Below are 27,051 nucleotides of genomic sequence, written 5' to 3' on the forward strand. Positions count from 1 at the left end.
TCACTTTCGTACCACTAGTGCTTCACTCCTTAATAGCTGAGCATAGTGTTTGATGTTATACAACAATATTTTAAATCTCTCCCAAGTAATCAGGGGAGGAGGTTTGATTTCAAAATGAGCTACAGATATATTCCCTGTTCTTGTTTCGCATTAATTATGCCAGAAATCAATGTTATGGGAGTAGGTTGTATGGTTCTAAAAACATTCACAGTGACAGGAAATGAAAGATGAGATTATTATTAAGTGTGAATATGGTATGAAAGGTTTATGGGCCCTTAGCCAGGTACAGGTTTCCTGTATTTTTGACTAAAATTGTGACTCGTGCTGCTCCCACATGCTAGATGTATTATTTACGCCATGTATTGAGCTATGTATTTGAATGACCCATGCTAATCTTCCATTCTAGAACGTTCCATTAGTTTTGTCAGCACCTTTTTGAGTAATATCATGCCTTTTGTTAATGTCCCTGTTATACATATCTGTAGACTAAATATTCCATGACTAGTCTGTGATTTTGTATGTCATTATTTGTAGGACCTGTAGGTGGCAATGGCTCCCATATCTTGGCACATGTAAAGGATTTTATATAGCTGCACATTGCGTACCTAAGTGTGAGTGAGTGAGTGTGTATATACAGTACCAGTCAAAAGTTTGGACACACCTTCTCATTTTTTGAGAAGTGTTTTCTTTACTTTTATTATTTTCTACATGCTAGATAACACTTTTTTTTTGTTTAGTACATCATTCCATATGTGTTCTTTCGTAGTTAAAATGTCTTCAGTATTAATCTACAATGTAGAAAATAATAAAAGTAAAGAAAACACTTCTCAAAAAAATTAAAGGTGTGTCCAAACTTTTGACTGGTACTGTACATATATGAATATATGATATGCAAAGGAGAATGAATAACTGCCAGATTGGACACATTTCCCCCTTTTTGTGTCGGTCCCAGGTTACAACAGACTCTAGGATGTGAATGTTGGTCGGAAGGGAAAGTGATGATTGATTGAGACCTATGAGGACTTGCTTGAAATGCTTCCAGAAATCAAGGCAAATGGAAGGATAAACATGTTAAGTGTATGAGTGTGTGTTTGTTGGGTGTAATTGAAGGCTAACTCACTCAAAATTATGATCATTGTTGTTTGATATAGGATGAGAATCTCTAAACCTATGCTGTAATTGCTTGCCAAAGATGCCTCGATGTGGTATTGTAGAGAATGATGTGTGTGAAAAAACCAGATATGTCACATGGAAGCTTGGATTCAGAGACTCGTCAGGGTCGTTTCAGACACTGCATCTTTGATGTGTTAATGCTTTCTAAGTGAAATACCACCAGGCATGCCATGCACTGTGTGCCCACTTCACAGCAGTCTGATTTTTAGCACCGTATTCTGGCAAAATATATATTAAAGTATATGTGACTTGGTCCTCTGGAACAATCACCCCATGCGTCACACAAGTATCTCTGCTTACACTGTGATTTACTGTAAAGTAATGTAATGATGGTCATCAGTGGCTCAAACGCATTGTTTATCAGGCGCTCCCCTGAGAGCAAGGGGGGTATTCCTAGGACGTGGTTTAGTGACGAACCCGGATGAGTTAACTCCGAGTATAAGTGCTAAACCTCGTAATCGAAGAAGAACCCTATGGCTTCATTCTCCTAGCAAAACAAAGCCACAGGGATCCTTTTTTGGGAGGTGTACTACTTACTATGAGTTAACTTATCCAGGTTACTCACCAAACCACGTACTTGGAATACCCCCCCAGGACTATCTTCTGTGAAGCTCTACGAGTCTCCCAACTGACTGAATTGGTTGTGTGTCTTCATCAGATTGAAGTTGATTGTGTTACCGCTAGTGATACAAATGCTTGCAGTTTCATTTCTGGCAAAATGTCATAAAAGAGATTTTAGAGAATTCCTTTATAATGGTTAATAAAATATTTATCAGACTAAATGTGATTTGTTTTATTTCTTTCAATGATTATGACTTTTTAACTTGTTTTTTTGATAAATGAGTAATTGAGAATAGCGCATGTATGATATTTGAGATATTTCTGTTTGAGCTAAGATGGAATTGGTACTTGTTACTCCATTTAAACATTATGTTGGGGGATTTCTACATTTGATCCTGGGAATGAATAGGCTACTTGCTCTTTTACTTAAAAAAGTAAAAAATAAAATGCTGTTGCAGATAAATTACCAGTTGCAAAAATACCAATTGCAGGTAAATAAAAACTCGTATCTAATTAGTATCATAATTAGTATCAGAAATAAGAACAATTATCTCATTCGGATGGTCTAATAGTGTTTCCAATTCAATCTAAACTGTAAACAAACAACCGGAACTAAGAAGATAAATGTATACGATGTTTTTTCCCTTTTTACTTCTCGTACTATTCTGAAATCTGAAAAGAACTCCTCAGTAACGCCGTCATATTGTTTTGATTTTACGACTTGCCGTGTATTCACACACACTGTCGTGAGACACATGGCACGTGTGACAATTTACCGTCAATGGATACGTAAACTGAGCTACAAGCTTGGCTTGCCAGCATCAAAATGCTACTCAGTTATTAAATGCAACTGAACACAGTTACGGATGATGAAAGCTAGAAATAGATGATATGTGCCTTTCTTATACAAGATAACTTATATATGACGGCTGAACAGTTACGACATCAAGGTAGCTAAAGATAGATAAACTTACTCGCTAGCAAGACGACTTGGCTAACGTTAGCCTGACTGTTAAACGCTGTATTCCCCATGTGTTACATTGACATCATGTCCGCTTGAGCTAGGTTACTGTTATTTGTTGTTATTACTGTTACAATGTAACTTTGTCGTCTGTCGCTGTGTTTAGCAGGATGTTTGTTTTGGTTGAGATGATTGATACCGTGAGGATTCCTCCGTGGAACTTCCAGAGGCAACTCAATGAAGCTGTCATCGAAGAACTCAATAAGAAGTTGGCCAACAAGGTAAACGAGGTTGCCTCACCCACGTCGCTTTCCTGAACTGTCACTCATTTTACAGATATTTAAAACTAGGGGTAAGAATAACAGGAACTCTTGACAATTTCATTTTTCGGAATTTTAGCATTGCAAATTGAGTGAGAATTCAGATAGGGAATTGATTAATAGCTCAAATGGAAATCTTATGTGTTAAGAGGTTTATGATTCCAGGTGGTTTACAATGTTGGACTGTGCATCTGTCTTTACGACATAATCAAGTTGGAGGACTCGTATATATTCCCTGGTGATGGTGCCTCGCACACAAAAGGTGACCTACCATGTTGGTTCTTTGTAGTTGCAGTTCTTGTACTGCATTTGCTCTACTGTATTCCTGTTCATGGAATTGTAAACCAGTAATTGTAAACCAGAACAGTATTGTGTAAGTAAGTAGTGGTTCTGTAGAATTGCAGTCATAATTATAAATAAATAAATAATAATAAATAAATAATAATTAGATCTGTATGATCTGTTAAACACTCTCCTTCTCCTCAGTCCACTTCAGGTACGTGGTCTTCCACCCATTCTTGGACGAGATACTCGTGGGGAAAATCAAATACTGCAGCCAGGAGGGAGTTCATGGTGAGAGAGAGATGATGACCAGATAAATTAAATGTGCTTTTTTGTTCTTCTCTGTTCTATAACCCATCCTAAATAGCCCGTAACAGTAAAAGCTGCTAGTGCTGAAAATATGTCCCTGTGTTGCATGATGGTCAGTCAGTGTAATGGTCCTCCACTGCCAGAGGAAAATCATTTTGTCATTTAGTCATTTAGCAGACGCTTTTATCCAAAGCGACTTACAAGGATGTATTCATATTTTACATTTTACACTGATGGCACACTGCACATCAGGAGCAATTAGGGGTTCAGTGTCTTGCTCAAGGACGCTTCGACAGGGAATCGAACAAGCAACCTTCTGATTACTAAACGACTTCTCTACCTCATGTACCACTGTCGCCCCGTGATTTTGTGTCACTGTACACTCTGCTGCTGCCAAAAGATGGTCGGTCGGTCGGTTGGTTGGTTAGGGTCGGTGACAGGACATCCTGTTACTAGATTTTAGCTGCGGGACAGTACAGGTCTTTGGTCCTACTTACTTTATTTATTATTATCAGTGGTAGTGTTTCCACCGTTTTTGACTGATGTATTTTGCTGTATATGTATGTATATATATGTGTATATATATATATATATATATATATATATCTGCTGTATATGACTTGAGTATTTTCCCTTCTCTCTGTGTTTTGGTTTCTAGTCAGCCTGGGTTTTTTTGACGATATAATCATTCCGCCAGAGTCCTTACAGCAGCCTGCTAAATTGTATCCTTTTCTGTGATGGTAATGTGTATGGAGGTGTGGTACATCACGTTTTAGTAATATACACTATATCTTTTGAACCCTTTTATTTTTTATATATTATTCATCTGCATATTTTTCTTGTGATTATGTGTATTTATGTTTGAAGGAGCTGGTATTGCAGGGTTTACCCCTCAAATTGGTGATGGATTCAGAAAATAATAATGTCATTCCCATGCAAACGTATTTTAAATACTTCAACACGGTGCCTGACAGCAGTGATGTGTTCATGTCCATTCGGCTTCTATATTTACATTTAGTCATTTAGCAGACGCTTTTATCCAAAGCCACTTACATATGTGTGACTTACAATGTATACACATTTTACATTTACACTGATGGCACACTGCACATCAGGAGCAATTAGGGGTTCAGTGTCTTGCTCAAGGACGCTTCGACAGGGAATCGAACTAGCAACCTTCTGATTACTAAACGACTTCTTTACCTCTTGTACCACTGACCTCAGATAGAAGTAGATACCCAAACTCAACTCCAAACACAAACCACAAACCACAATTGTTCAGGCCCTGAATCAGTCCTGTTAAAAGATACTTCATCTGACATCATCTGTCTGTCATCCTTTTTCCCACGTTTATTTTCAAGATGTTCTGTTATTCCTTGCCTTTTTATACATATATACATGTTAGTTGAACACAATCCCATCGCTGAGATACTGTATGTACCTTAACTGCCACCCCAAGTGATGAGGCCGAGCAGGTGTGGTTGTGGGAGTATGAAACGGACGAGGGAGCCCACGACCTCTACATGGACCAGGGCGAGGAGATCCGCTTCCGGGTCGCCGACGAGCTCTTCCTCGACACGTCGCCCACGGGGCCGAGCACGGCTGCGGAGACACCGGCCGCACCGGGGGCAGTGCCAGCGCCGGAGCCGGAGCTGAAGAAAGAGGCTCCATACACACTCATAGTAAGAGATGAAAAAGATATGAGCACCTGACTAGCGCTTAACTTGCACTTCAGCAGTTACATTCCTGCACTTCTTTTTCCTTTTTTCTAGGTCGTTGTTTTCTAATTCTCATGTAAAGTAGTATTTATTGTTACACCATGCTTTTTATTGCTCTTAGCTTGACTGTTCTCTCCCTTGTACGTCGCTTTGGACAAAAGCGTCTGCTAAATGACTAAATGTAAATGTAAATATGAAAAACTCAGAACAACTATTTGTCTGTCTGGGTGTATTGAAAAAACTGTTACAGTATCACATTCGTGTACATCGCATGGTCTGTCTTACCTTGTGCTTTAACATATCTAATGTAATAATTTATACCATATAACTGAAAAACATAACTGCCTTTTCATTCTCATTTTTTAGTGGAAAAATTATTTAATTCTCACAACCTCTTTTTCAGGCCGCTATAAGTGAACCTGGCTTGGGTCTTTTGTCGTGGTGGAACAACTAGTTAGTCGAGACACCATCACAGTGGGTTGATGCCACCATCACAGTGGGTTGATGCCACTGACAATATGTTGCCTTCCCTAGCCACGGAATGGACCTTCTATCCTCTTCAGCCTTGATCAGCCAGAGCCTGCTGCCGTCACCTTCGTGCTAGTTACAGAAATTAAAGATGGGTTCTAGGTGGTTGTAGTATATTTTATAATGGTAAAGTAAAGCCCTGTTTTGTTAGACAAATTGCAGATACACTTCTCCAATAACTGACTTACATCAATTCCTCTACGGACAAATACATGTTGTGTTAATTTGCTTGTGTTGTGCTGGAAAAAAATCTATTTATTTATACCTGAAAATTTGAAAAGGGACACGGAGAAGCGAGCGTTTCAGATTTATTCTCGTTTGATTTAATCTTTGTTAAGTGTTAAGTATGTTGAGTTTGTCTCTCCAGCACACAATTAATGACTTCACTCATTAATTTGACAAATTATGTAGATGACCTTTGTATTTACATAATGTGTCTCAAATTTAATAAATACTGGAATGCTACTTTTCGTTAAGTTATTTCAATGCATCATATCATTTGGTACTCATAGGATAGAAACGCATTTCTTTATCGTCATGGTACCCTATCATCTGCACATATATACAACGACATTTAAAAACGTTCACATGACAGTTCTTTTTAAAGGGCATGTTTATGGAAGTCACGCATCCCCTTCATCCCTCTTCCGAGGCAAACCCACATTGTTTGAGCAACAAACGCACCGCTACAGTGTCCGATTCCCGGCTGAGTTGTCATAGCGCGGGCTTCTCTCTTCACGCCCCCCACACACACACACACACGCCCTTGTCCTCACACTCAACGGTGGAATCCCAGCCAGCTGCGCAATACACACATTCCCAGGGAGCTGGGTATTCCACTGGTCTACGCACCGTTACGTGATTGATTTATTTATTTCATTGTAGTTATATAATAACGAGTGACAAGACATATGCATTTCCGACCTCGACCGACAAAACAGACATTTTTTTGCGGTAAGTAGCCTTTTCAAAATGCGGTCTCCAATGTTTGTCCTTGATTACTAGTGATGTGCGGGACTAGTTTTTGGCAGAATGCCGCTTTATGTTTTTAGGAAAGCGACAATGTGAGGAATAGGTTCACATGAGTGGCTTTACTCTCTTTGGGTTCAGACGAAGCGTCACCACCATGGATTTTAGTGACTTAACGTTAGCTACCATCACTAGGATATTTAGCTTCTCTTTCCAACCTCCTTTTGTCTCGCACCACCCCTCAGAATTTTCTGGAACCTGAGAAGGGCATGATTTCATCATCACCAGTTTCGAACGGGACATGGGGTTGATTGCGGATTCTCATATTTCGTCTTTAGCCTGCTAAGTGCATGTTGTTATAGGGCAATGCACGCTTTTAATAAGATTACGATAACTGGGTGCAGTGTAATTTTGTTTTGTGGGTTATTACCATCCTTGCATGTCAAGCTGTTGTGAACTTCCCTGTCGCTTGATAACACAACATAAACCATAAGACTTCCCTCGTTGCCAATGTTACACATTCTTTCACTGGTTTTCTGGTGATATTTTTGTTGTTGTTGTTGTTGCCGTGTGTTGGGTTCAGCCTTTTCAATTCATACCAATAGTTACTGTTACGGTTAATTAAAGTCAAAGGCTGGTCGATGTCGTGCTTGATGATAACTTGGTGACGTAAGAGACACCACACTAGCGTGATTTCAGCATCTCTGACGTAGGCGCTGCTGAACGTGCGGCAGCAAGCTGAGAGCGTGGTCTTATAGATAGAGTAACCTTGATTCTCTATTGGTCCAAAGTAAGAAACATGTCATCCTAGATGGCACAGTCTATCTCTCGATGCCCCTGAAAGCACACAGTGCGCTTACAGCTTGCGCCTCTCATAGCAAGCACATTGTCTCAATCTGTACCCGACGAGTCTTGATTCACAATAGTGCTTTTGTGTCTAAAGGTAGCCTATCCAGTGTGTCCTCCTCGCATAAATACACTGTTTCTCTGTTTCCCTGTCCTACTTTTAGTGGCGTTGCCTGCATGTAATCAAATCCATATTGGAATACGGTTTGCATCTTGTAAAAATAGAGAGTAGAGAATATCATTTTTGTTGAAGATTTTGGACATTTGTGTTCACAAGAACATCAAAACCAATGCATATGCTCTTGTTTATCATTAAACGAATTAGTTCAACTCTATCTGAAAATGTCAAACTTTAACTGGAAATATTTTGTTATGAACTACAACCAAAAGAATACACAAAATCAAGTTTGTGGTGTGTGAACCTGCTGTACAGGACTAAAAACTCTGTTTCTAAAACTACCCTCTCTGCTGTCTCTCTTGTAGGAAGTGACCAGAGTCCTTGAATCCTTCAAAATTTGGACTGAGCATCAGTCAGACACACTACATCAGTCAGCCTTAAAATACAAATATAGTACGCAGAAAAAGAACAGAACTTGAGTCCAGAGTCCAGAGTGAATCCTTCAAATTTGGACTGAGCATCAGTCAGACACACTACATCAGTCAGCCTTAAAAATACAAATATAGTACGCAGAAAAATAACAGAACTGCAAGCATTGCTTCTAGCCAAGACACAATTGCAATCCAAGACACCAGCACATAGTCATTAGACCTACTTACCAAAGCTCTACCACCAGTTCCTGTTCCTGTTCTACCGTTCCACAAGGCGAAAAGAAGGGTATTGTTGCGGTTATGGCAGATCCAGGCCTGTCATCTCCCACTGACCCAGCACTGCGGTCACCACGCAACAACACACCCCTCTCCCTGACCTTCCCCTTCCTGCGGGAGGGCAGCCGTGTGTGGGAGCGGGCACCGCCTGTGCCAGGGGTGCCAGGGGAGCTGCCCAGCCCTCTGCCCACAAAGCGCACCCGCACCTACTCGGCGTAAGGACGACTCTTAAAGCGTGTTTTTTTTGTGACACTATTTGGGGCTAGACCATGTGGGTGTGTTCAGTGTTCAATTTCCGGTAGCTTGATTAACTTTCTGATGCCTAATGTTGCTATGTGTCTCTGTTGCCTTTCTGATGCTTAATGTTGCTATGTCTCTCTGTTGCCTTTCTGATGTTGCTATGTCTGACGCTGATGCTTAATGTTGCTATGGCGGATGCTGATGCTGTATGTTGCTATGTCGGATGCTGATGCTTATTGTTGCTATGTCGATGCTGATGCTTAGTGTTGCTATGTCTCTCTGTTGCCTTTCTGATGCTTATTGTTGCTATGGCGGATGCTGATGCTTATTGTTGCCATGTCTCTCTGTTGCCTTTTCTGTTGACCAGCACGCTGCGGGCCACCTCCGGACCAGTCTACAAGGGCGTGTGCAAAAACTTCTCCAGGTCACAGGGACACGGCTACATCCGTCCGTCCCACGGTGGGGAGGACATATTTGTCCACATCTCAGAGTAAGTGGCTTTGTCTCCGATTCAAACTACGGTACAGACTCAAACACTGACCCTGCTGAATCTAAAACCATTGATGTTCATGTTCCCTTTAAAGCACATGGAAGTTCTTAAATGACTGACGCAAACACTGACCCTGCTGAATCTAAAAGCATTGATGTTCATGTTCCCTTTAAAGCACATGTAAGTTCTTAAAGGACTGACGCAGAGGGTGTGGACTTTATCTCCTGGCTTGGGAAATGAAGGCCCTGTCGTACAAGAACGGGGCGACAGTGGTACAGGAGGTAGAGAGGTAGAGAAGTCGAATAGTAATCAGAAGGTTGCTAGTTCAATTCCCTGTCGAAGCGTCCTTGAGCAAGACACTGAACCCCTAATTGCTCCTGATGTGCAGTGTGCCATCAGTGTAAAATGTAAAATGTGTATACATCCTTGTAAGTCGCTTTGGATAAAAGCGTCTGCTAAATGACTAAATGTAAATGTAAGAGTTGGCTCTGATGCAGAGGAGATATTTCTCAAAGGGCTTCTTTTTGTTCTCGTCTCGTAGCATCGAAGGGGAGTATGTGCCGGTGGAAGGGGACGAGGTCACCTACAAGGTCTGTCGCGTCCCGCCTAAGAACCTCAAGATCCAGGCCGTGGATGTGGTCATCACACACCTCAACCCAGGAACGAAGCACGAGACCTGGTCAGGCCAGATGATGATCAGCTCTTAGGCTCTGCTCCTTGTCCTGTGCACGGGGGGGGGGTCCTTGTCCTTGTCCTGTGCACGCAGCAGGAAGGGGGGGTGGGGTTGGGGGGGGGGGGTTGGGGTGGAAGATGGGGCAATGGAAGTAATGAAAAGGACACTGAAGGTTGATGGAAAATCACACGTTGAAAGAAGGATGGAAATCCAGAGTTGTGGTGTTTATGAGAAGAGCTTGGGAATGGACTAAAGGCAATATATGTATATATATATATATATATATATATATATATATATATATATATATATATATATATATATATACGGGTGATGTTCGACACTGAGGGATAGAGGGGCCAGTCTGGCAGACTGGAGGCAATATACGGGTGATGTGATGTTCCCCCCTGAGCACAGTCAGCTCCTGGCTTGTTATTTTGGCCTTTATTTATTTATTTAGATATTTATTTTTATTATTTATTGTTTTTTTTTTTGGTTTGTCTTTGATTGCTAGAATAAGGGATTTCAATGTGAAATTCTAAATTCAAAGAAGACACTTTTATGACTTGAATACAATTTACTGCCAAACTTACCACAATACCCATTCTGAAATAATTGAAGCTATTCAGGGCAAATAATTCAGCTTTTATGTAGATACCTATCAGAATTTAGTCTAAGCAGCCGAAGCCATATCAAAATAATTGTTTTTAACTCAACACAGGAACACCTCTAATTGTAGTTATGATAGTTAGTTATTTTCTACAAAAACAATAATTTTCCAACCAGAATTCGTAAAAAAAACATATATATTAAGGATTAGAGATATTTTGAAATACCTTTTCAGATCGCCGAGCATTAAACATGCCATTGGTGGTTTATTAGTTGTATATGTTTGCCTCACGTTTAATTATTTGAGTGTTTTCGGAGTTCTACGCATCTTTTTTATGCTCGAGTCTGTCTGTATTTTACTTTATTTCATGTCACATTTGTGGGACTGTATGTATGTACTGTCATATACAGTACCAGTCAAAAGTTTGGACACACTTTCTCATTTTTTTTTTTTTTAATGTCTTTACTTTTGTTATTTTCTACATGGTAGATAACACTTTTTTAGTTTAGAACATCATTCCATATGTGTTCTTTCGTAGTTTAAATGTCTTCAGTATTAATCTACAATGTAGAAAATAATAAAATTAAAGAAAACACTTCTCAAAAAAATTAAAGGTGTGTCCAAACTTTTGACTGGTACTGTATGTAAATGTTGATTTGTTCCATTTCAGAGCACTTTTCTTTCCGGTCAGTTCCGTGTGACTGGGGTTAAAAAATCATTCAGTGTGAACTCTGAGGAGAGAGTAATAATAAAACAATTTATGATTAATATGTGTAATAAGTGCTGGTCTCTCTTTTGTGCTTGAAATGTCATCCGTTATTGATTTATTCTGAATAACTTTCTTGATCAACACAAATATCAATCCTTGATATATAACAAAGTAGTTTTATCAACAGCGTGTTGAGGTAATAAAGCACACATATTTTGAATATCAGCAGAAGGAATCCATGTGTAAGTAAAACTTAAATGTTTGTGCTTCAAAAACCATTACATCGCCACTATCAAATCGCATCCTCACGGACCCTTCCCACCCTGCCCATTATCTGTTCCCGCTACTCCCGTCAGGGAAAAGGTTCAGATCAACAAAAGCGCGCACCTCCAGAATGGCAAAGAGCTTTTACCCTCGTGCAATAAGGCTTCTCAACAGCTCACCCAAAACCACCCCACCTCCCCCCCGGCCCGGCCTGCCCTCATAGACTGCACTCTTAACACTCCACCCTGCAACTATTGATGCACCTCAATGTATATATTTCTTTTTTAATTTACTCAGGGATATTTATTTATCTATTCATTGATTGTTATTTATTATTATTTAGCTGTGGCAGTTAATGTCCACAGCAACCTAAATTTTTAGCTGTCTGTTGCTGCCTCTACTGTCTCGTTGTTTTTGTGACAATGACAAATAAAGTACTTTGAACTATCCTCATATTTGGAACACAAATGGGACAATCTGTTTCAACTTCGAGGTAAAATCAAACAGAAGCATGTTGTTGTTTTTATTTATGTAAGCTGTCCCAAATGATAACAAAACTAAGGATTAGTCAAAACCCGAAACCATGGTATCAGAATATCCTCTATGGAATGTACAATACCGTAGTGCAAAGTAATAAGCTAAGTAGTTCATTCATACATGCTATATAAATACAGTTTTATTATTATTATTATTATTATTATTATTATAAACTATGTGTATAGTCTAAGTGGAAACTTAGATGGTATAATGTGGTGGTGTTACTCTGTAAAACAATGGTAATAACGGTATGAATAAAAACAACCCGCACAAACACTAAATATAGAGCTGACTACTTGCTAGAGTAAAGTATTTAATTTCCTCATGTGTTTGCACATGTTCATACATACTGTTGGTAAAAACAAGGCGAAGGAAAGGGGCACACTTAGTCGTCTGATTTCAGAACGTTACATTTTAATGCAAAGTCTACTCTTGTTAATGAAGACGACGTGTAGTACCTGTGTTTCTGAACAATCACAAACAACACACATAAACACACACAGCCTGTTTGCACGTGATTTTTCCTTTTCATTGGTGGGAGTGTTAAACATGGAGGCTACTTTGACATTCCAAGCCATCCGTGTGAATAATGAATGCCAGGTGGTTGGGGAGTAACCTTTGACCTTTAACCTTAGCTTTGGTTATGTGGTGTCTCTTGTCTGCAGGTTCTGCTGTACACATACAGTGCAGTCGACTACCGTATGTCAACGTGTACAGTTCACATTACATCATATTTTGACATATTATTCACTTCCATTTCTAGACAAGAATTAAGTCTCTATATTGTGACATACATAATTAATTAACTACCCCACCCTGATGTAGCTCTTGCAGGGCATGGGACTAATAATAATAAATACCACAAAAAAATCAGTCACTGGAAAAAGCACGCAAAAGAATCATGTCCCTTAACTGACAATCTGTTTGTAGTCCATTAAATGATTAGTGATTATGTGTGGAGGCCCTATATGGCTGTGGCTCTTCAGCTACGGGGAATGATTCACAGGACACCGTCTGTCTTCTGGGAATGTTTTGCTCCCGCACAATTACAAAAAAACGCATTGGCAAAAACCCCATCATCCGTCCCCCCCATTCAGTTTCTCTGTCTATCTCTTTCTCTTTTCTTCTCACTCACTCACTCACTCATTCACACTCCCTTCATCTTAATATACTTTACAAAGTGCACCTTTGAAATTAATAACTCACCTCACTTGCTACATTTACAATGTAAACGAATCATATGTAGTAATACAGTAGGTTCACTGTGACGATTTTGTCTGTAAAAGTACACACACAACACACACCCCACATCGATGCAATGGTATTCACAATGGACTGTCTACTTGTACAATTCTGGGAGGCTTGCAAAATATCTGTAACGACGCTGACTTTATGTGATTTTGATTTCAACACCTTTTTTGTGTTTTCAAAGATCAGACACAAAACAAACATTAAAAATAGAACCATCTGGTTCATCCATTGTCCATCATTGTCAGTTGCGGCTTCCGTTGTGAGCAACAGGCAACAGTCGTCTGTACCATGACAATCGCCATGACAATCGCCATGACAATCGCCATGGCAATCCCATACAGTGGCAACCACAACGTCCAGGGGATGCCGGAGAAAATTGTTCCCTTTTAAAAAAATTCCAGTACTCCATAATGATTCCAGAATGATCATGATCGCCGCCATCATCATTCTCAATGACAAAACATGGAAAAAAAAGGACAGATTTTGGTCTGTACATTATAAAGAGATGATAGTGGTGATCCCTCGGTTGTAAGAAACACTTGTCACCAGTGCACTTCTGAAACACAGAGGCAAGAGAGTCCGTTCCTGGGAGGATGTTGCTCTTCTCTTCTCAAAGGGTCAAAGGTCGTCATGATTCATTGGGAAGGGCGTTGAAAAAGAGCTCCCGACAGAGCCTCGCCGTGTCCTCGGGAGAGCCGACGGTGAAACCGATGGTGCGTTGGTCTTCAAAGATTTCATAGTCGTTTCCGCCCTGAAGGTGAACAAAACAGAACGGACAGTTACTACAGACAACAACTGATCTTTATGTCACGAGGATTCTTGATGGACAACAAAAAACATGACTTTTAAATGGCAAGAACTGTGCCTGGTGTGATCTTCAGACCTTCCTCTTGTTTTATCCTTTTCTCCCATTATCGCTGAGCAGCCCTCCACCCGCCCTTAAACCCTTCTTTTTGGGCTACTATTCTCCAGCCTTTGTGTGATGCCATTTTAAGGCCTAGTGTGTGTGTGTGTGTGTGTGTGTGTGTGTGCCTAGTGTGTGTGTGTGTGTGTGTGTGTGTTGATTCCTTCCTCACTCACCAGTTCTGTTTCGTTGCCAAAAAAGTAGATGGTTTCCAGACCCTCCCCCTCCAGGGCCTGCAGACACAGCCTCTTGTCCCAGCCCTCGGGGAACACGTCGAAGCTGATGAGACCACCTGTGAAGAGAGCGACAGCATGGGGGTGCTGTTTCCTCAATTACGGAAGCTCAGCTTCACCGGTCACAGGCCAGTGTGTGTGTGTGTGTGTGTGTAAAAGGCTCATCGTACAGTACAGTCAGCTTCACCAGTCACAGGCCAGTGTGTGTGTGTGTGTGTGTGTGTGTGTGTGTGTGTGTGTGTGTGTAAAAGGCCCATCGTACAACTGCCAAAGACTTGTGACCAACATTTCCAAACGATGTGATCCATACTATCCGCACTATTACATTTCATTCATTTCTGAATTGGATCATAGTTTCCTGAGTAGTTTTCGAGGGTAGGGTCCCCCTGGCTGTTACCAGCCGGAGTAATTAGGCCTGTTGACTAGTTGGCACGAGATCACCTGGGCTATTTCCGTCCCTGTAAGGGACCCGGAGGGAGGCTCAGTTTGTGCACACTGTGTGCTGTGCCAACACTGTCTTTGCAAAGGCTCTTTTACAGTCCGTGCTGCACGACTGACGGCTTTTTCTTTTATTATAAGTTTAGTTTAGGGGTTTCCTTTTGGGTTTATTTATTTATTTATTTTTTCACCTTTCTTGTTTGTATATTGTTGTGCACAGGTTTTTTTACTCTCCATTGTCGCTGCTGTGCGCTTGTTTCCCCGGACATTCTCAGTCAAAAATCTTGTTTTCAGATCATGGTGTGCACAAACTTGGGGGAAAATGTAAGGTCACTTACGCCTTGTAATCTTTGCTGACACGGGAGGTTCTTCAAGAGGTAGTATCTTTTAAGGTCTGATCAAATCTGGTAACCATTCTACACAGACTTACAAATAAAGTGTCTCACACTGACAAAAAAAACCCAGTGCTCTTGGAATCAATGTATGAAGGTCTAATTCCACCAGAACAGAAGGATTGACTGCTAAGATTATTTGAGACTGGGAAAAAGTGAATTCAGTCCCATACCAAACCAAACCAAGTCCACTACAAAACCAGGTGATCAGATTCACAGCGTGCTTTTGAGCACCAACAGCTCAAGCACAGTCTGTTGTAGCTGTTTTGGAGAGTCACACAGCTGAAAAACAACCCCCTTTTGTTCTCCCGTGAGACAAAGACTGCACTCATGATCACTTCACTCAGTGCTTGGCAAAACAAAGCATTTGTGCCGAGCTGTGAGGTGATTAGTCTGACAACACAGGGCTTCGATAGGGTCCATCATGGATGCATTTACATTTACATTTAGCAGACGCTTTTATCCAAAGCGACTTACACATGTGTGACTTACAATGTATACACATTTTTACATTTACACTGATGGCACACTGCACATCAGGAGCAATTAGGGGTTCAGTGTCTTGCTCAAGGACGCTTCGACAGGGAATCGAACTAGCAACCTTCTGATTACTAAACGACTTCTCTACCCCCTGTACCACTGTCGCCCCACAGTCCATGATATGAAGTAAAAACACGTACATTGACATTGTGTCGGGACACGCATTCATGTCTTACTGGAATGAGAATGTTGGTGGTCTCCAAGGCAATCCTGAAAACATTCCCAATGGTCACTGAGTCTGCCCAGTTTGAGTGAGTGTGAGCTTGTCCTCTGGTGGGGTTGGGCTTACAGCTAAGTTCAATTCTAAAGCCATAAGCATGCATCAGCAGGGGTCACCGTGGTTACGCTGTCAGTGGTCAGCTTGCATGCTTCTCGACAATGCACAACAATATACAAACAACAATATACAAACAAGAAAGGTGAAAAAATAAATAAATAAATAAACCCAAAAGGAAACCCCTAAACTAAACTTATAATAAAAGAAAAAGCCGTCAGTCGTGCAGCACGGACTGTAAAAGAGCCTTGCAAAGACAGTGTTGGCACAGCGCACAGTGTGCACAAACTGAGCCTCCCTCCGGATGGGTTACATGCCCTGTCCTACCTTCTCAGTATCGACCCAGTATTGACCGAACTACATTGTGAAAAAAGCCCAAAGTGCACAGCGCATCATCTCTCCAACAAAGGCAGCGACTGGCAGTTTGACAGCCAATCGTAGAGTTCCATTGGCACACACACACACACACACACCTCCCTAGCCACGCCCTCTCTTGCGCATGTGTTCCATCCCCATCCCCACCCCCGGTCATAAAGCCTGAGAAAAGGCAAAATAAAAGGCCAATACGTGCACTTCACATGCAGCCCCGGCATGGGGTAATGGCAAAGACAAACCCTGTGACCCTTGACTGGGATTGATAATGACAATACAGCACGTCTCATGATAGAGTTATTGGGGCTGTAAACACTGAGTTGTTGGGGTTGTAAACACTGAGTTGTTGGGGTTGTAAACACCAGCAGCACAAGATCACTTTTCACTTTTCACTTGCCTCCTAGCACCGACACTGTCAAAATCATTGCACTCTGTACAATAGGGTCAGACCCTTTCCTGCATCTGGAAACACTCTGTGTGAATATGTTCTCCCTATGTGTATGTATATGTGATTTATGTATGTATGTCGGTGAGGTGTATAAGTGTATATGTGTATTTGTGTATGTGTATAAGCTACTGGATGACCTAAATTTCCCTCTGGATTAATAAAGTATCCATCTATCTATCTATCTATCTATCTATCTAACACTGCATGGGGATACTACAGTTCTGCTACTGAAGAGTATTGGCTTGCCAACATGTGCTACTTATACTACATATAAACAGAAATATTTCTTTATTTTGAGAGGAAAACTTCTGGTGCATGTATTCGCATGTTTATCATGCACCACACTGGTTAGTTTGAGAGGGGGCTACTAACAACAAACCACAAAGTGCTGCAATTTAAACCACAACACTAGATATGCAAAACAAAAGCAGAAACGACATCAATATTTGAAAAAGTGTCTTCTCTGCGACAGTCATGTCAGTCAAGAAGGACAGCAGTCATAGAAGACATGGCTCTCTACGTCGTTTCTTATCGTGGACAAACATATCCTGACCTACTGTTCACGACTTGCAGCTAATTGTGTCATCATGGCCAGATAACAAGGCCCGGGACCCCCACCTGACCTGGACTCTTATCCCACCCCCACACCCTGTTGACAGGGTGTTACATTAACACACATTACATTGCACATTGCTCAATCACATTGCACTGCTGTTTTTACATTTTGCACTCTACTTTCCACTTTACTTTTTTTATATTCATTGTCTATATATTTGTATCGTATATATTGTGTTTTTTGGTTCTTATGTGTAGTACTTTTCTTATGTTTAGTACTTATTTGTGTTTTATATTTTTATGTTATGTGTAGTACTTATTGTGTTTCTATGTTTTTATGTTTACTGTATGCACCTTCACATCAGAAAAAATTCCAAGTAGGTGTAAACCTACTTGGCAATAAATCCCATTCTGATTCTGATTCTGATACGTCGCTCCCCTGCTGGGAAAAAAATCAACAACACCCCAAGCTGTTTGTGTGGCTGTCCACATTCTCACAGATCATTAACTGAGCAAAACAGCTCATTCCACCACAAAGAGCAAACACCCCCAAGCTCTCACGCGCTGGAGAACAACATCCCTGTCTGCGAGAGAGGATAAAGAGGGGGACGCCGGATGATGGCTTTACCAGTGCAACCACCGAAACAGTCCTGTGAGTGAGACTCTCTCATAAAGGAGGACAAACAAGCCTAAATGTTCCCACAGTTGGGGGACTGGACTGGCCGACAGGTGGAGAAAGTCGTGACTGACAGGGGGAAAGGTTCATTTTTTAATCTTTTTAGAAAGGTTCATTAATTATCATATTCATAAATATGCAAGTACAGACACTGAATATGAGATCTTTCATTAGGCCACATAATGCCACCTGGGCGGTTTGCTCGGTTTTGGCAAAGAGCTTTTACCCTCGTGCAATAAGGCTTCTCAACAGCTCACCCAAAACCACCCCACCTCCCCCCCGGCCCGGCCCGCCCTCATAGACTGCACTCTTAACACTCCACCCTGCAACTATTGATGCACCTCAATGTATATATTTCTTTTTTAATTTACTCAGGGATATTTATTTATCTATTCATTGATTGTTATTTATTATTATTTAGCTGTGGCAGTTAATGTCCACAGCAACCTACATTTTTAGCTGTCTGTTGCTGCCTCTACTGTCTCGTTGTTTTTGTGACAATGACAAATAAAGTACTTTGAACTTTGAACTTTGAACTTTTAACTTTTTGCTCACCTCTGGTGAAGCGCAATCCTTTCCCAGCGAACTCCTCCTGAAGGGCGTGCACAAACTTCTCCCGGATTTTCTCCCTCTGTGCAAAGGGAAGAAGAAATGAACAGCTGCTGACAGAGGGGTCAAACGACCACATGGCATCCCAACACCCCTTCCATTCCCAACACTTCACTGTGTTCCTCTAGCAATGCTTTAAAGAGTTACGTGTTGAGTATCTGGAAAGTAGCACAGTGTTTATAAAGCCCCTCTATATGCTCCCATTCATGTCCCACAGTTCATTTCAATAATGTTCTGTACCCTAGCATTCAGCATCTGGGGAAAAACCTCCACTGAAAAGTTGGTGTACAGTTACCTTGTCAATTTCAGAGAACTCAAGACGCTCTTCCGGAGTGCAGCTCCGCCCAATGGGAGAAATGTTCAGCATTCCGTTGCGGAATTCGATAAAAGTGCCCCTGGGATGGGGGGGGGGGGAGGAGAAGGACAAGGAGTGTCGGGGTCAACAGGGTCACATTCATTGACAAGGCACAGTGCATAGTGCAAGTTCAGAGCCTTTCAAGTTTTCCCCACATTCAAGGACCACTGATAGAAGTAGGATATAATAATATAATATAATATAATTATATAATATAATTAAGACCTTTGTCAGGTTTTTAATGGCACACACGACACACTGGATGCACCTGAGCTCAATCGCAAGTATCATAACAAAGGGTCTGATTACTTAAATGAATGGGATATTTCAGTGTTTTTTTTAATACATCAACAAAACACTCCAAAACGTTTTGTGTGTAGATTTAAGATTTCTTTGCACTGAAGTTGGTTCATTTGCCTCATGAGAAAGTTCACATCAGGCACAAATCTTTCATGTTTTTTTCTCACAATATTACAATTGCTGTACAACTCTTAGATTAGATTAGATTAGATTAGATTCAACTTTATTGTCATTGCACAGAGTACAAGTACTGAGGCAACGAAATGCAGTTAGCATCTAACCAGAAGTGCAAAATCAGAAGAGTGCAGAGTATGTGCAAAGTGGTAATATAAAAATAGATAAATAGAATATATACAGTATGGTATAAGACATAAGTAATATGAACAGTAAGCAGCAATAGTGGTGGTTAGTGCAGATGTGATATAGATATATGATATAGGTATACAACTCTTGCTACACGGAAAAGAGAAATAAATCCTACCTCTTCTTGGGCAGTTTGATCAATCCCATGTAGCTCAGACAGAAGTTGATGAGCTCCTGCAGAAGCTCCTCCCCCAGTTGGTTCTGAATGGCCTAGACGAGATTAAGAAACAAGATCAACTAGATGTTTGAAGCTGGATGGCCTAGACAAGATTAAGAAACAAGATCAACTAGATGTTTGAAGCTGACATCAGCAGAAATCATTTACCAGCACTATTACAGTACTATAAACTGGGGAAGAACCATCAACTGTGGCCCAGTTCATTGTTCGTTTGGCCAGGGAGGACCTAGCTGGACTTGTTTAGAGATGCATAGTGGATCCTGTTCTGATCCTGTGGTGATGTGAGGGAGTGTCCACTAAAGGTGGGGTTGCGGTCATAAATGTGAAAAGATCTTTCATTGATGGGCAACACGCAAAGTCTGCCGCGTATGACCTTTAGTAACTTGGTTTCCCCAATAGGTATCCCCCGCCTATTCTCACTGTGCGTTTGCTGATGGGTGCTGAAGTCTGTTCATGAGTAGGGTTGGGTACCGAGAACCGGTACCAATATGGAACCGGTTCCAATACAACCGGTACCTACCCGGACCGAAATGCAACGCAGATTTCGGTGCTTCATTTCGGTGCCTGAGCCAATTGAAAACGGTTGCTAGGCAGATTCCGCGGGGCACATGTAAAACTGCCCCAGCTCCCAATGTAAACTTTGTCCTGTGTCGCTCACGCTCATTGGTGTTTTCATAGCAACAGTCTTATGACAGTGAAGAGCATGCAGCATTTCACAGAGCAAGCACAAACAGAACTAGCCATCAACCTTTTAACAGAGAAAATACCGAAAGGTAAACGGTCAAAAGTGTGGCTGTATTTCGCACCAAAATATTCAAACATCGCGACGTGCAGTAAATGCAACAAAACAATTGCGTGAAAAGAGTGGATAGAAGGCAAAGAGTCAACGGCAGTTCAGCAACCGAAGACTGAAAAATAAACGGAGATGACAGCTATACTTAACCTACGGTAGTCTCTTAAAGGGGCAGTACACATTTTCTCGTACTCAGTGTGTTCAAGTAACAAGATTAACTATAAACAAGCTAGAAAAGATAGGTATAAACAAATCATAAAATGGTGAAATTTCATGAAATAAATGCAAACAAAATAATACATTTTTGACTCCAAAGGCAAATATGCTCATATTTTTGCAAAAGAAGTTTGAAGCTGTTTTTTGTATTTATTTATATTTATTTAAGTATACTATAAACTGTTGTTTACAGTTAATATAATGTTCATAGTTTGAAGTTAAAAAGTTTGAAGCCAAGTGTTTTGTATGTATTTATATTTATAATATACTTTAAACAGTTAATATATTGTTCAATTTGAAGAAAAAAAATTGAAGCTGTAGTGTGTGTACAGAGTGTGTGTGTGTGTTTTGTATTTATTTAAGTATAGTCTAAACTTTTGTTAACAGTTCATATATTATTTAAGTTTTAAGTTAAAAGGTGTTTTGTATTTATTTATATATATAATCTACTTTAAACAGTTCATATATTTGGCAATAAAGCCTTTCTTAAATGTCGTCAATCGTAATTTTTTTTAAATTTTTTTATAAAAGTATCGGTTCCGGCACCGTTTAGGCACCGGTATCGTTTTAAAAGTATCGGTTATGTACCGGTATCGGATAAAAACCAAACGATACCCATCCCTATTCATGAGGCTCCTTGCTCTATTAAATTAGCCCATTATGTAAAAAAATGTCCTCAAAAACAGCCTTGACAACCATTATTCATAGCCTGAATGACTGCTGTGTGTAGCTCCGTAGAGGAGCACGTGAGATAGCAAGGCATTTCTGGCCTTGTGTTAAATCGTTTGTTAAAATGTTAAAAAGTTTTCTATTATGCTTATGTTGATTCATTTTTATTTTATTGTATTATTATAGTTAGTTTTTAATATGTTGGCACTCTGAGATTCTTTTGAATGAAGAGTGCATTACAAATAAAATAAATTATTATTATTATTATTATTATAGCTTCGTAGAGTGTCAATAACCTCGTGGCAGGCAGAGATGAAGACCAGGGGGGTATTCGTCGTAGCTCGCTAAGCGGTTTAGCGAGCTAATTTTCAGGCTAAGATAAAAAACGCCCCTCTTTTTGGTTCGTGGAAGCAACTTTTGATAAATCACCATAGTTACATATCGATTAGCACTAACCTGCTCCAGGGCAGGCTAACTTAAGTGTAGCTGGATAAGCTTGCCACACTCCCGGAAAAAGGAGGGATCCCATTGACCAAGGACTGATATTAGATAGTTAATAAGATTAGCGGAGGGAGAGAGTTCTTTGCAATCGCCAAGATCAATTATTCTTGTATGAGCGCTACCGATTCAGCCGACAAGGAATCATTAATTTACAAGACCTTCTCGAGTCATTTATTGCAAACACCACAGTCGAACATTGACTGTCTTGCGCTTTTTTGCGAGTGGTACATTTTTGTAGTGTCGGTGATGCGGAGAACAAAGCACTCATAATTATATGAGCGTTATTAGTACACCATAGCATATCATTATTGTAGAAAATGATTAAGGTGGACTCATGATAAGAATAGAGAGAAATACAGACAATTTATTTGCACTGCTTCAATTTATTGCATTTGTTATTTATACATTTAGTCATTTAACAGACGCTTTTATTCAAAGCGACTTACAAGAAAATGTAGAATTATATCGAGGAAGGAGGTGAGGGTATTTGAACTAGCAACTTTGTAGTTTCGAACCGGTAGAGAGAACCTCTGTACTAGTTGACACTTGCCGTCAGGTATTCATACATAGAGATCACCCTATAAACATCCCAACACACCTTGCTCTCACAGCGGTGGTGGTGTTGAATTTTGCCATGATTATGGTCTTGTATTCTTCATAAGCGTTCATGTTCATCTCCTGCTGGCCAGCGGAGAAAAAAAGAGCCCTTTTCTTTGAGTTTAGAACCATTATACCGCTAGAAAATCATGGTTTTGGTGATCGACCTTTCCTGCCTTTTGAAGTAGGACGTGCACGCGCAAATGCCTCGGTAAGTTTAGCCTGGTTGAAATTAACCACATGATTTGGATGCGGATCAGCCGTTAACGAACCGATATTTGCTGTTCTCAATCAGCTCGCTAATCTTAACGGGCTAAAAGGCCAATTGATTAACTTAGCTTCAATCCTACGAGGAACGTACCCCAGCTACAGAGACTGTTTGACTGCAAACAAACAAACAAACAAACAAACAACATATCACTTCACTTACTGGCTGCAGTCTGAATTACCTGTTTGGAGAGGAGTTTGCCATCTTTGTATTGCACTGTTCCGTTCTCCGCAAACACGTAGTCAAATTTACGGATTACTGCAAGAGAAAAATCCGTAAAAGCTCCACAATAACATGAACCCCCTGTCCCAGATAACTAATATTTAATGTTTAATAATTAACAATGAACCTGTTATATGTTTCTATACCACATTGTTACCACCTATAACTTATTGTTTGTTTTTATTTATTTATGTTTATTGTGCTTGTACATTTTATGTAAACATGCTTTGGCAACGTTGTATTGTATGCAGTCATGCCAATAACTGAAACTGAAATTGAAAATTGAATTGAAAGGGTCATAGCATGAATCTTGAGATCTTTATATGACCAGAGACTTTGAGCCCTTGACAAGACACACACAAATAGCCTCCTTCCCCCCCTTCAAGGCAGCCATTCTTGGACATTGTGGGATTACAGCATTGCAGATTAGCCCCAGTGTAACAGGCCAGCCTGTCCCCAGAATTGCTGTAAAGACTCTCTCTCTCTTGTTTGATGAGGTTTGATGATGCAAATGTGAGCGAACATCTGTGTCTGGTCGAAGCGGTTAGTCGCATGCTGCCAGTTCTCCAACATTCCACAACTCTTTGTTGACTTGGCCAGACATGTTCAACTCGCTTTCAAGGTCACCAGGTCAGGTACCCTACTCTTCACGTTTGGAAATGTCTCAGGTCGGTGAGCTGCGCTATCAACATGCAATATGTCAACGTGCTTTTTATCTTTTACACTCCTCGGTCAACATGCCGTGGGGCCAACAGACGTAAACGGTCATAGTGTGTTGCAACTCTGAGTTACATACATAATAATAAAGTATCCATCTATCTATCTACATAGCAGGAGGTTGTAAACAATTTAGCTTCATCTCATCACTGTGTCAAATGCTCCATCTTTTCTGATTTTCACCAAGGACCGGAAATCTTTTGATCAATTATTCATCAGGGAGGAAGGAGCCTATCTGGGGGGGGGGGAGGGTTCACAAGCCACTTGTTCAGGTCTCAGTGAAACAGACAGAGTAAGAGAGTACACATCCAAAATGAGTTGCAGATACAACATAAGGAGTTAATGTCTTACAACAACAGAATAGCAATATTTCCAGTTCCATCACCAGGGACTGGAAATCTTTTGATCGATTATTCATCAGGGAGTCAAGAAAAGTAATAAAGTGGGATTGATAGGAAGTGGGACTAAGGACAGGGAATACTCACCATCATCTCCTTCTCCCAGCTGTTCTGCAATCTTGCAGTAGTCTGAGCCTCCCACCACACCGATCTTCACTTTCTTCCGCAGGGACTGAAAAAAGGCATCCAGCTGCGGGTCGACCTTCTGGATGAGGATAACATAAAGAGAAAAATGTGATCAAACACTAGATTATTTCTTTCACCACAGCAGCACATAACACAATATAACCAGATAGTCTAATAAATGAGGATAACGTGCAAGGGGGACACTGTTTTCCATCGTCGGCTGCATCGGGGAAGACAGCGAGGCGGAGTGCAGAGCTCTGGTGGAGAGTTTTGTGGGGCGGTGTGGCACCGATCGCCTCCAGCTCAGCGTCGGAGAGACCAACTCCTAACTGGATGGCCTGGAGACAGTCGGGGAGGGGGGAACGCGAGGAGGCTGGACTGTTTTTATTTTGGTTGTTTCTTTGATTCCTATTCCTATTCTTATTTTTGTTGTATGTCTGATTCCTATTCACCTGAATTTCCCTAACGGGATTAATAAAAGTGTATCTGATCTTATCTTAATTTCTGAGTTGTTTAATGTGTTTTGTTTATTTATTTTGTTATGGTTTGTTTATTCATTGTTCTTCTGTATTATGTAGCCTCAATCAGGGCATTGCTGCAAAAGAGCCCTGTGCTCAGTCAATTCCCCCTGAATAAACAATGATGATGATGATGATGATGATGATCTTATCTTAACATAATGTCACAAGACAACTGCTCCCACCACTCAACCAGATCACCACTCCCGCCACTCAACTCAACAGCAGCAGATATCTCCTATCGTCGGATACATTGTGCTGGCTCAGAATAGGAATGATACAGTGTGTGTGGTCGTGCTTGTGGTCTGCACTGAACATTCAGCTCTGTGATTGAATTATATTCTGACTTGCGTAACTAGTTGTCGTGGGTTGAGCGCACGATGCTGAAAGTTATTTTGGAAATCTCAGGTTACGGGAGGACCGACCAGCACGGTTTTGCGAGTGTGATAAGCGATGTCAAAGGGTGCGAGAGCCTTTTAGTCCAGTCAAAGGACATTCCTTCTGGTATTCATTTAACTTTTAGTGACATATTAAACGAAGGTTGGGTAAACATTATTTTATATTTCCTGTGTTTGAATTGGAGAACAGGGGGATCAGCTTGCGCAAACTTTTAAAGTCATGGGGCATTGAATGAAGCGCCTCCTACATAGTCGACTTCACATAAATGTACGGTCAAAGACCAACATTGTCCCTGGATCTGCCCCCGACGACCCTCACATTTTGTGAAATTGAAAAGAACCCGAGAGAACGCACCATTGCAATCATTCTTTCAGCGTGACAATAATCTCAAACTGACGCCGTAAAAAAGGTTTACTCCGCTCAGACATGCTGTGACGTCTCAGGTTGAGAACATTACACAACTATAGGCTACTTTAATCGTAGCATAGGCTAGCCCATACGAAGCCGCTGAGGACACCGCGTTCTCGAGAATGTTTATTGTGGCACTGCAGCCATTCACAAAGGAAAACAACAATCTGTGATTACGTCAGTTTGTAAACTGTCAAGTCAGCAGTGTGCATAAATCCTAATTAAAAGCTTTAAAACAGCGAAATCAGAAATTCAGATGAATACATAAATAAATAAATAGGCTACACGAATAAATAAATAAATAAGGCTACACATTGAAGTGGTAGGGGAATGAAGTAAACATTCATTGTTTTACCATGTGGCGTATGCTGTAATAGTCAGACTAGGCTATAAAATGTTTTCAATGCATTGGTCTGTGTCGAAGTGTAACAAGCAGGCTATATTGGGTAGCCTTCTGCAGAGCATCATCCAAATAGTAGCCTAAATGGTATTACGTGAGAAAAGAACATGCAACCTTAGCGAAGATTAATAGGTCTACGACATTTAGTAGGTTATAACTGCTATTAAGCAAACTCAGGATATTCAGCATACTGTAACCTCTGTTACAAAATACGCACATAGAAAGTAGACAACATGGCTCAATCATTCAAATGAAGACGTAACCAAATGAATAAGACTGACCTCTCTTGGCAGTGTCAGTGTTCCATCCACATCAAATAAACACAAGATGTTTCTGTTTGAGGAAAAGCAACGGTTTTCCTCCATGTCTCGAGCTCCAGTAGCGGATTAGCCTATCTAGTTGACTAGTTAAGAAAGTCAAAAATGTAGGCTATGTCAGACCAATAGGCGAAATAAAACAGTAACTTTCCTATCTTCCTGCTTTGTGTGTGCTGTGTCTGGATGAAATTGAGAATCCAATACCGGTTCTGTGAATGTTGGTCTGACTTCATTCACGTACTGTCGGTCAATGCGAGCACAGCGTGTCTTTGCAGCTTCGTCGCTAGAGGAGGGTGTTTAACAACAGCCAATCGAAAACTGTTTAGGAGATCACGTGGACAAGTGGGCTTTAACCTCGAGTCAATTTAAGGTCAAATCAACAGTTCACTGGCTAATATATGAAACCAACTTGCTCAAGAAATTCACAAACAACAGGGACACCGTAGATAGGCAACACAAATAAATGAATGATCGGGTAGAATTGTATTGTATTGTATTGTTTTTCTACTGTGATTCTACTGTGATTTGTGTATGTATGTTTGTGAGTTAAGTTAAGTGTATAAGCTACTGGATGACCTACATTTCCTTCGGGATTAATA

General features: G+C 40.7%; 2 protein-coding genes across 4 annotated transcripts; one reads left to right on the forward strand and one right to left on the reverse strand.

Annotated features, from left to right (window-relative positions):
• The first annotated feature begins 2,480 nt into the window (after positions 1 to 2,480).
• LOC105897987 (polymerase (RNA) III (DNA directed) polypeptide H) lies at positions 2,481 to 9,954 on the forward strand. Of its 3 annotated transcripts, none has more exons than XM_031576938.2 (8): positions 2,481 to 2,684; positions 2,865 to 2,976; positions 3,181 to 3,277; positions 3,502 to 3,588; positions 4,265 to 4,328; positions 5,066 to 5,288; positions 5,728 to 6,806; positions 8,151 to 8,340. In XM_031576938.2, the coding sequence occupies exons 2-7, from the start codon at positions 2,866 to 2,868 to the stop codon at positions 5,776 to 5,778; spliced, it is 633 nt and encodes a 210-aa protein (XP_031432798.1). In that variant the 5' UTR covers positions 2,481 to 2,684; position 2,865; the 3' UTR covers positions 5,779 to 6,806; positions 8,151 to 8,340. The 3 variants fall into 3 exon arrangements, with proteins under 3 accessions (XP_031432798.1, XP_012680439.1, XP_012680440.1); XM_012824985.3 differs by having other exon boundaries at positions 2,482 to 2,684; positions 2,862 to 2,976; XM_012824986.3 differs by lacking the exons at positions 2,481 to 2,684; positions 2,865 to 2,976; positions 3,181 to 3,277; ... (1 more) ...; positions 4,265 to 4,328; positions 5,066 to 5,288 and adding exons at positions 9,100 to 9,222; positions 9,764 to 9,954 and having other exon boundaries at positions 6,345 to 6,806; positions 8,151 to 8,707.
• A 2,361-nt stretch (positions 9,955 to 12,315) lies between these two features.
• Positions 12,316 to 26,728, reverse strand: LOC105897986 (phosphomannomutase 1). The gene is made up of 8 exons (XM_031576957.2): positions 26,417 to 26,728; positions 24,372 to 24,489; positions 23,129 to 23,205; positions 19,844 to 19,935; positions 19,003 to 19,102; positions 18,654 to 18,729; positions 14,347 to 14,462; positions 12,316 to 14,017 (listed from the first exon to the last, which is right to left on the reverse strand). Exons 1-8 carry the CDS (start codon positions 26,498 to 26,500, stop codon positions 13,895 to 13,897), a joined length of 786 nt encoding a protein of 261 aa, XP_031432817.1. The 5' UTR covers positions 26,501 to 26,728; the 3' UTR covers positions 12,316 to 13,894.
• Between the last annotated feature and the right edge of the window lie 323 nt (positions 26,729 to 27,051).

The sequence above is a fragment of the Clupea harengus genome, chromosome 1, assembly GCF_900700415.2.
Source record: "Clupea harengus chromosome 1, Ch_v2.0.2, whole genome shotgun sequence".
NCBI classification, from domain to species: domain Eukaryota; kingdom Metazoa; phylum Chordata; class Actinopteri; order Clupeiformes; family Clupeidae; genus Clupea; species Clupea harengus.